This window comes from Branchiostoma belcheri, unplaced genomic scaffold, assembly GCF_001625305.1.
Source record: "Branchiostoma belcheri isolate BF01 breed outbred unplaced genomic scaffold, Haploidv18h27 scaffold118, whole genome shotgun sequence".
In the NCBI taxonomy this organism is placed as follows: domain Eukaryota; kingdom Metazoa; phylum Chordata; class Leptocardii; order Amphioxiformes; family Branchiostomatidae; genus Branchiostoma; species Branchiostoma belcheri.
In genome coordinates this window covers 517250-527809 of record NW_017802580.1, presented here as the reverse complement: position 1 = coordinate 527809, position 10560 = coordinate 517250, and the positions used below count along the sequence as shown (strand labels likewise).

The 10560-nt window shown below is 40.7% G+C and overlaps 1 protein-coding gene across 1 annotated transcript in view; it reads right to left on the bottom strand.

Moving 5' to 3' along the window:
* LOC109462551 overlaps positions 1 to 10560 on the bottom strand; it is a 20687-nt gene that overhangs the window by 7688 nt on the left and 2439 nt on the right. Inside the window, exons 4-12 of the mRNA XM_019759107.1 lie at positions 10083 to 10208; positions 8765 to 8978; positions 8182 to 8336; positions 7468 to 7692; positions 6908 to 7120; positions 5213 to 5328; positions 4918 to 4962; positions 4464 to 4573; positions 2964 to 3145 (exon numbers count right to left, since the gene is read on the bottom strand). Of these exons, the coding sequence (XP_019614666.1) occupies positions 2964 to 3145; positions 4464 to 4573; positions 4918 to 4962; positions 5213 to 5328; positions 6908 to 7120; positions 7468 to 7692; positions 8182 to 8336; positions 8765 to 8978; positions 10083 to 10208 (1386 nt within the window). The remainder of the gene's footprint in view (positions 1 to 2963; positions 3146 to 4463; positions 4574 to 4917; positions 4963 to 5212; positions 5329 to 6907; positions 7121 to 7467; positions 7693 to 8181; positions 8337 to 8764; positions 8979 to 10082; positions 10209 to 10560) is intronic.

The window sequence follows — 10560 nt, the reverse complement described above, 5'->3', positions numbered from 1 at the left end:
GTATAGATGTCATGGTTGTTCGTATCGTTGTATTCTCACATGCATGATGTCTAGTATATATTTTATTACTCCGGGAGCAATGAATGAGTGACTCTTTACTTTGCATATACGCACAGGTATACATTTTTTCATCCTACAGCGAGTGCATGCATGTATCTATTTATCTATCTATCTATCTATCTATCTATCTATCTATCTATCTATCTATCTATCTATATCTATTCATTTATCTATCTATGCCATGGATGACTCGCTTTATCTAATGTGTATATTGAGTGATTTGCAAGAGACTCCCAAGTATCACATAAGGTCGCCACTGAACGTGCAACGCCATTTTCACAACCATGCCTCACACGTGTGACATATGCGGCAAAAAAGTTTAGTGGAACAGCGAACCTCGCCCGTCATCGCGACACAATACACAGAGACGTGGCAGAAATTTCTTCGGGAGAAGAGAGCATGGACGCCGAGCCAGGTTCTTACCGATCCGCTGACATATTTGACGACACCGACGAGCCGTCGGACGAGGCAACGGCAGAGCATGACATGGAATCACTGGAATCTTCCTTGGATGATGAAGTCTCAGAAGAAGATGAGTCTGAATTGGACTCTCAGAAGGTAGAGTCGGGGACAGAAACTGACAGCGATCAAAGTGATTCTGAGAGTGATGTAAGCTCAGACGTGTCTTCCAGCACGGCTTCTTCTGAAGAGGAAAGTGAAGAGTACAGCTTCGATAGTGATGATGAGGAGAAGTGGACGCTCTATCGCGACTCAACCATTCCTCTAACTCACGATCCTGGCGATGTCCCTCAACGCATGATCAAGGAGACAAAACGCGCTGGAGTTTGCTGCCTTACCTTCGCCTTACAGTTATAAATCGTGCACAGCAAAAACTGGGTGTCAGAGCATTGATGAAAAAATATGGGTACCTCGTTCTGAAATAATACAACGTCGTCCTCCCAGTACAGCTTTTCTTAATGTAACTATTGACACAGGTGTACCGTGTTTGGCACAACGTATAGGACGTCTGCCATGCGTTGGTTTGCTGTAAGTTCCTCGATACATTCTTGACTAATGACTGATAAAAAATTGTTACGAAACAGTCTTTTGTGTACATGATATTTGTACACATTATACGCACATGCATTAAACCGCGTAGGTTTGTTACCACAAACACTCCGGAGCAATCATTGACTCTCACAACATCGTCATAGTGTGCATATGCTAAGTGACTCACGGATATCCCCATGGATGTGCAATGAGTGACCCACGATGTCGTAATGTATGTGCAATGAGTGACCCATGATGTCGTAATGTATGTGCAATGAGTGACCCATGATGTCGTAATGTATGTGCAATGAGTGACCCACGATGTCGTTATGTTATGTGGCGTCGGGTGGTGTAGTGGTTAGAGCAATCGAGTATGAACCGGGGAGACCCGGGTTCGATTCCGAGTCGTACAAGGTACATGTCTGAACATGCGCCCGACGTTGTGCCCGTTGGGAAGGCACATCGGAGAAGAGAGCATGGACGCCTTGGGAAAGGCATTTTACACGACTTTCCTCACTCCACCCAGGTGTGAATGGGTACCTAACTTACGGTTGGGAAAGCCGTATTGAGGTCACCTTGTGGCGAAAATGGCAGCCGGACAGACCCTTGCGACAGTTCCACAAAAAATTGTGGAACAAATATGTGTATCATTTGTATTATTTGATTGTTGTAATTGTTGTGATTTGTATTGATTATGTGATACCCTGCTTCAATTCAGCCGTATAAAGGCTGCGACTGCACGGGTACTGTTTGGACAATGAAACCATTAAAACCATGTTAACAATGAGTGACTCACGATGTTGTTATGTATGTGCAATGAGTGATTCGCGATGCCGTTATGTATGTGCAATGAGTAACTCACCATGTCGCTATGTTACCAATGAGGGACTCATTCTATTTGTGTATGCAAACATGAATACATACTTCCATCGCGCATTCATGTACGTCTGCATCTATCCATCTACATACACAATCAGTCATATGCAATAAGTGGCTCACGGCATCGTAATGTGTGTACAATGAGTGATTCACAATGTCGTATTCATACCTTGAGTGACTCACAGAACAAATAAGTGATGTCATGGTTTTTGTTAACGGTCCTTAAAAGACATGCTGGTTCAAACTGGAGCCCCCCGAAAAAAATGACAAGAAAATAAAATGTACATTTGCTTCCAGTCCTTTATCGTGTGTGTGTGTGTTTGTGTGTGTGTGTGTGTGTGTGCATGAGTGACCCATGTTGTCGTTATGTTCACAATGAGTAACTCATTTCATTTGTATATGCTCACATTAATACATATTTCCATCATGCATACATGTATGTATGTAATGTATCTACCCATCGATCTACACAAACACAACCACCCATGTCCAACACGCCCTCCCGGGACGCGTAAAAAACGTTAGGAGCTCTGTGGTGGAGCAGACGACGAAATATGTCTTCCGTTTGAGTTTTCAACACCTCCATACTGACACAGCAATACATGTGTACATACACAACCTACTCTTAATAAATGACGATACCCCCCGACACGTCCTCCCGGGAAGCGTAAGAAAGGTTTGAAGTGACCGCGCTGGGATTCAACAGGTCCCAGCTTAATTAAAAGAACAAAAGGATTAACCCATGCCCAGCAAGACCTCCTGAGGCTAAAAACTGTACATCCTTAAGTAGCGATACCGCCCGACACGACCTCCCGGGGCGTCTGGTATACCATATTGACCTTCACGTTACCTCTACACAAAACCACGATCCACACAATCCAAAGTCCACAATCCACCAACCCACAACCCACCAATGGTACCTATCCTGTCCATCCTATACTACTGACTTCACTTGAATAGTCGAAAATTGGTGTCGAATTTCTTGTCATGGAAATAACAGTTTAACAAAATAATAACAATTAAACTTGCCATACCAATTGTGTAGTCTTCCCCAACAGTGAAGCAAATTGCGCATGTCATGTTGTCCTGAGGGAAGAGGAAAGGGTCCAGGGTACAGGTTGTGGTGGCCAATGCTGCTATAGGCCAGTTGACTTCACCGTCGTTATCTATTCTTACCTCTGTGAAAGGGAATGTGCCGCTGTACCTCGTGTCAGCACTGGAAACATAAAAGACATAAAAGAAAATACATCAGAAAAATATAACTTGATTCGTGCAACAATGATGTTATAGCTGATGCTCAATACTATCATCACACTCAATACGTGTACTACATATTTACACGATACCTTTTCAATGAGATACAGTTAGAACAGAAATGAATATGTACATCTTCAGTTAACCACGATGTATGTGAATTCGTCTATAAATGCCTCAAGAAGAGAGGAGAAATATGTAAAGCATAGACATAAATAGAGCATATCATAGTGTTCCTATTCCTTATTTGCAGGTAACGTACTGCATTTTGCCCCAAAGGCGTATTAATATGCAATAGATATTGCTGTCGTTGTCATCGTCATTTGGAGATGCATGCAAAAAGAGTGGACCGATTTCAACTAGTTAGAAGGGATGGTTGATTATTTTCCACCCATGAGTGATTTTTTTTCTGATAAGACCACTTTTTCTCCGACCCCTGGGTGGTCTTTTTAGACAACTGTACACAATTTACCGCTCGCTTTCATTCAAATGTGCAAAATGCATGTCATACTATTAACGACTGGATATGAACTAAATAACGAATTTCGAACATTATTGCTTTCTTCACTCTCCCATTACGGTTGCTATGTTTTTACGAAGAAATGTACGTATACCACATCACTAGGTTTTGTTTATGACTTGGAATGGATTATAGCCACAGGTTCGGAGAGTTCTGTAACCTCCGTTGCCGCTGTAGTAAGATCGAGCCACATATAACATATCAACTACATCAAACTACGGTTTTTATGATATTTTGCAAGTATTCTGGGTCTCTAAGGGAAGCTCGAAGAACAAAGGAGTATTCACTGTCATTTTTAGCCATTGTTGCTGAACAAATGTTTTACAGTAAATGTCTGTAACCAACATAACAGGTGTTTGTTACTTTCAAAATTATTAGTGAACTTAACCTGACGTAACAAACTTCCCCAGTTTTTCAATGTCCGTACATATGATCCCTGCTTAAAAGATAAAGCTAAAAACTGCAGATCTTTTTTGAAGAAAAAGAAGCAAAAGTGCAATGTTGTAATTATAAGCTCGGTTATGCTTAGGTCACATTTCCACACCGGGGCCCGGCCGGGCTGTATGTATGAACGAAAAATTACCAATTTATATCAAGAATATGCAGAAATAGTGCCCATGATTATATTAAAAAAAATTTCTGTCTTTTGTTGTCTTATGTATCGTAGTTTTCGTTCCTAAAAAGCTAGCCTGGCCGGGCCCCGTAGTTTGAATTGTGACCTCAGCGTTACCGGTATTCTGTACATTTCAAAGAGTCTTACTTTGTTTCCAGCGTTAAGGTTGGTAGCCAGACCCGTTCAGCACGAACAAACATGTGGTCAAATTTGCCGTACCTCTCAGGATTCCATGCCAATCGGTCGTCCATCCAGGACTGGGGATGGACAAACAGAAGACTGTATGTATTGTCATGTAAAAAAAGGTCAACACACCACCAGGAAAATTAATCGAGGCTAGGGCAGTGGTCTGTGCCCTCCCTTAAAAACTTTATCCCGGATGCCTGTAGATTATGTTAATTGTAAAATTATTGCAGCGCCATATTTCGATGCTTGGTAATTTATTTTCATTTCAATCTAAAGAAAGAAAATAAAAATGAAAACTATCTTTGAAGTTTATACGTGTATATATATATATATATATATATATATATATATATATATATATATATATATATATATATATATATATATATATATATATATATGGTTGTGAACCTACCCATTCAGCTTTGTAGGATGTTACTATTTGTTCCGCTTTTTCGTCCTAAAAGAAGAAAAATAAAAGACACGCCATTAAGCTATTGTTAATTGACAAAGGAGACCGCAATATGTTGCTGAACAAAATGCCAACGTTTCAACCTCCTTCGTAGTTTGCCTTGACGACAAAGAGGCTAACATGCACAGTAATATATAGTTGTAAAATTTAAAAAAAAAACTGTTAAATCGTCTTACCAATTTGATAAGAATAACTACGGCTTTGAAAGTCATGTTTGATGGTATTTCTTTTTACTTACCAAGTTGATGACGTTCTTAACATACGCTTTAAAATATAGACTAGTTGTAGGAGCAACCTCCTTGTTGTAGACAGTCTCGCTAAGAAGATCCTCTTGGAGCTTGTATTTGTGGTCGACTGCAACAGAGTAAAATGCTGTTGGATTCAAGCCCTGTTCAAAAAGATATTTACTCCAGGCTTTAATGTATAAAAAAAACTAGTAAGGTATTTCGCGATCTGGTTAGGAGTGAAACATATGTCACGGGGGAGATTGGAATCCAGGGGGATCCGGAATCCTCCATGGGAGATTGGAATCCCTATGTCCCCTAGGAGAATCTGGAATCCTCCTAGGGGTGATAGGGATTCCACTCTCCCCTAGGGAAGACTGGAATTTAAGTTTTTCTTCACAAAACTGGGATCTGAGTATCTGAATTCCAATCTCTTCTAAGAGGCTTCCCAAATTTTTCTAGGGGAGATAGGAATTTCAATTTGCCCTTGGACAAGTGGGAATTCTTTCGGGACAATCTCCAATTTTAAAAGGAGAAACTCTGATTGCATCAAAATGCCTGGAAAAATAGATTGAGTTACTTCACACCTAAACTTTAAATCAATTTTATAGGTAAGTGAATATGTAAATCAGACTCAGATATTTGCATCAAGCCATTGTGAGATAGTGACGCAAAAACCAGTTTTTCCAGGTTGTTAGTGACTTGGTATATATAAGGAATGCAGCAAATGATAGAAAAATGATATTCCTAATACTGTAGTATTGCTTGAGATTTTGAAGCTTAGGTATAATTTTAGATGCCAAGTCTATATGTGTAAATTCTGAATAAAATAATGGTTTGTAAGAATATTTTTTTTCTATTTTGCCAATTTATTTTCACATTATTTTGCTAATTGGAAATAGATTTAGGTTTAAGTTAGGAAAGATTGCAAATTATTATGGAATTAGAACTGCAAATTATTCCAGGACAAATCTTGATTCCAATCTAGTAATTCACCTACAATTATAGTAATTGGCTTGCCTATGCTGAAATTGATTGAAAGTTTAGGTGTGAAATAATTCAATTTATGAGTTCTAGTATTTCTACTACTGAATTGGGATCTAAATATCAGGATTCCAATCTCTCCTAGAAGGATTCCAGATTCCCCTAGGAGGATTCCAGTCTCCCCTAGGGGAGATTGAAATCCCTATCTTCCCTTGGAGGATTCCAGATTCTCCTAGGGGAAATAGGGATTCCAATCTCCCCTAGGAGGATTCCGGATCCCCCTAGATTCCATTCTACCCTGTGGCATATATATTTCATAACTACGAAGAACATAGTAGGCTAGCATGGCTGAGCAACATTCGTCACAGTCCACCACAGTCTGTTGTCTGATTTTGACGTAGACGCAGCCTGTGGCCAAAACAACCGCCGGTGAAGAGCGCTTTAAGTGGTAAAAGAAGGAAGAAGTGGGGGGCAATATTTGGACTGGACCGGCCTACACGGCAGAGAGGGTTGGAGGGAGGCAGTGTGCTTGACAACACAAGCGCCCTCATGACCACCCCTGATCAAGGAACTGGTTAGCAGTAAAACACGGTTCGGGATAGTCTCTGTGCAACGAATGCCGCAGATTCGCTTCTTTACAGTTCGGGATACGGGTAGTCTATCCGAAACCGTGCCTGAGCATGCCACTGTTCTGGGTAAAACACAATTGATGAAACGACGCATACCTTGACAATTAGGTTTCTTTGTTGCCCAGTTGACTTCTCCCGTTGATTCGTTGACTTGAACACACCGTGCTGTGTTGGGGGGACTCCCCTTCGGGAACTTGAATCCCGTGTTACAGGTGTACGTGATTTTATCATTAGGCCAGTAGAACTTCAGTACAGGACTCCTTTGTCCGTATAAGGGTTTGCCCGGATCTTCGCATCCTTTAATTGAAACTAATGGAGGATGGAAAGAAGCCAAATAAGTAGGATACCACAGTTAGATTGTTTCTATACATAACATGCTAGGATGATAGCGGAGATTCTCGTAAGTATCATTACACTAAAAACGCGTTAAACTAAAAAATAGCCCGGTAGCCGCAGGGTGTCCCGCGGGGCTACGTAGGGGTCACTCCCGAAAGTGCTAAAAAAACATCACGGAGACTAACCGGCAGGGCCCCTTTTTCCAATTAGGACAAAGCATAAGTGAGTGAATGGATTGAGTGGATGAATGAGTTTGTGAATGAGTGAGTGGATGAGTTAGTGAGTGAGTGAGTGATGATACATATAACGTGATGACCTACTGTTGCAGGGAAGTATGTCACAGTACTCAAATCCACTGGATGTAAAGCACCATGGCCTGAGGTCTCTTTCGGGCCTAGGGTTGCGACATTTGTTATCGACAAGATTCGCCCATGGGTACGTTTTTGGGTAGGTATCCGCGTCCCATCGGCTGCAGTCAACTTCACCGATAGGACCTCTGGCCTCGTTCCCTCTGTAGTTTGCACCGGTTCCATCGAAGCAGTCCACTATAAGGTCGAACGAAATCATGCATTACTAAGAAATCGGTCATCTTTATTGCACAACAAACGAAGTTATAAATGAATATATGTAAGATAGTAAATACAGACAAAAAATTAGTTTAATATATGTATTCTTCTATTAATAGTGAAACTACATAATGACTATAGAATAATATTGTACAATAATCACAAAAATTTGTGTCCGAGGTAATACAATATCTTTTTTGTAAGTCGGGGCATTACAAAAAAAAGTTGAAGTCAGTTGTAAAACCTATTTTCCTCGATGTGGGTGGGACATCATAAGAAGCGTGTAGGTTCTGCAACAAAAATTTGATCTGCAGAGTCCAACTTTGGATTAGCACAACTGGCATGGAGATCTAGTCCCTTTTGCTATTCTACCCTAACTAGTTACCTATTCCCACATAGGATGAAAATGCCAATCTATTGGGGCCTATCCAGACAATTTTACTCTTTAGGGAAAAGGCATAGACCTACCACCCGCCCGGGTTCTTGAAGGCCTGACGTTGTTGCAGTTGTTGTAGTGGAAAATCTCGCAGGGTGGGAAAATTGACGAGGTTGGCTCATGTCTACACGTGTACTTCACCTCTTCGCACCAAGACCGACAGGGCAGCTGTTGCCGGGGTTTCGGACTGAAACAAAGTCACAAAAAGACAATGATGGCTACACTGATAAGGTTGCACAAACATTGAATAGCAAAGTTCTATACTCGTTTAAAAAGAGCCGACATTTCGATGACATTCTGTCATCTTCATCAAAGCAATCATTACTGATTCATTGTAGCTGTTCACTGAAGCTAAGTGTTAACCAGGTGTTACTGCTGAAAAATACAGTCTCAAACATAAAGTCATTGTGACATATATAGATATTGCTACAATAGTGAGATATACGGTTTCAAATGTAATGCCCATAAAAAGATACATCTAGCTTTAATGCATAGTGAATCTGCATCCGGCATTATCATGCAAAAAGGATTACCAGAGTCGTCCACGGCTAAAGTAACACCGATATGAAGCTTTTAAAGCAAACGAGTTAAGTGAGGGCGTTGGGAATTATGTACCTAGAATTGCAGCGCGGCACAATGATGGCACAGACGTAATCTTTAATACTGGGGTGACACCCAGAATCCACCAGATCCCTGTAGGCACTGAACTGGTTTGATTTTATGATGTCATCCACCGTTGTGTGGGAGGAGTTGAGAGGGTTGGGAAGTGTCATCTTCCTGTACTCAAGACCCCTGCACATCCTCAAAGACTTTGGGATATTTTGACAAGCTGGATAAGATAAAAAAAACACCAACCCTCGTGAAAAATTTGATCAGGTTGTTGAATGAATGAATAACGGAGTCTTTTCTTTTTACAACCACACAAGCCAAGGTTTTTGAGGCGCCCCCCCCCCCCTCCGTCTCTGTTGAGGAATGGTTGCCAAACTTTACAAATTCTGTCCTTATTACTTTGTACTCTCGGGGTCGCCAAATACTGTGTTTTGTGGTTTAAACCATACACAGCGTGAACTAATGACGACACCAGAACATGTCTATTAACCTGAAGGCTGATGTGGATGCAACCATTAGCAAAGAAAAGGGGTGATCCTGATTGAACTTACCGTCCCGTTTGAACAGAATGCACAGGACGCCGAGGATAGAAAATCGGCGAAGTACGAAAGTCTGGTTAATGACATTAACTTTCATAGTGGATACAGGGCTACTCTTGTTACAGTTGAAGTAGGAAGCAGAGGGTGGATTAACGGCATGAACATTGCAAAGCTGAAGTCACTCTGTCCGGTCAGTCACAAAGACCGTGAAGTCAGACACCTTAAAAGTAGACTGGGAAAGTGTGCACTTTGTGCATCTTATGCAATCTATTGTGCCAGAAACACACCTGCTTGGGAATGCACTTCAGGATTGTTCTACTGTAAAAATTAGATGTAAAATTTAGCTGCTGTCTTTTTAAGAACTCTAAATTGTAATTGTTATATAATGTACCCGTAATTATAATTATATATGACAATTTTTAATAGAGAACGTCTGTATGTCCGATGCACACAGTGACTAGTATATTGTATTTTTGTCTGTCCACCTTGCGTCCTCCTCTTGTTACCTAAACATGAGACAAAGGATTGTCCTAGGTTTTTAGCTATGTATTTTAATATGTCATTCATCTTGTATGGAATAAAGATGATTTTAAAACAACATGTTGTAGACAAACAACGGTGTTACCGAAAAGCACGTTCACTCGCGCGGCTGTACATATGTGACGTTTGTAACGTGACATACTTAAAGTAACGTAACATTATGTTACGTTAACGTAGTGCGTTTTTATGAGTTATGATAACGTGTGAAGCCTATGTACGTTTGAATCAACGTATCTAGTACCCACCACATTTGCTTGTATCCTCATCACTACCGTCTCTGCAGTCGTAGTTTCCGTCACACCGTTTCCAAGCTTGTATGCAGGTCACACCGTCATCACATAGATACTGGCCGACCTCACAGGTAGATAACACTGCCAATCAAAATGCACATATTAATCTAGAATACAAAGCGGTGTATCACCCGAGGTACCAGCTCGACCGCGTGTCAGAAGGCCTTACGGCCTAAGGCCGGAGGGAGATTAAACCCGTGGACTGGCTGGGACCGACGGTGATGCGGAATGCACTGTGCTGTTTTTTTATTTATGTCATACCTTCGCAAGAAAACACGCCTTTCAATGCGAAAGAAGCCCAAATTTGGTGTCCCTAAACCAAAGAAGACAACACATCCTGTATTTTATATATATATATATATATATATATATATATATATATATATATATATATATATATATATATATATATATATATATATATATATATATA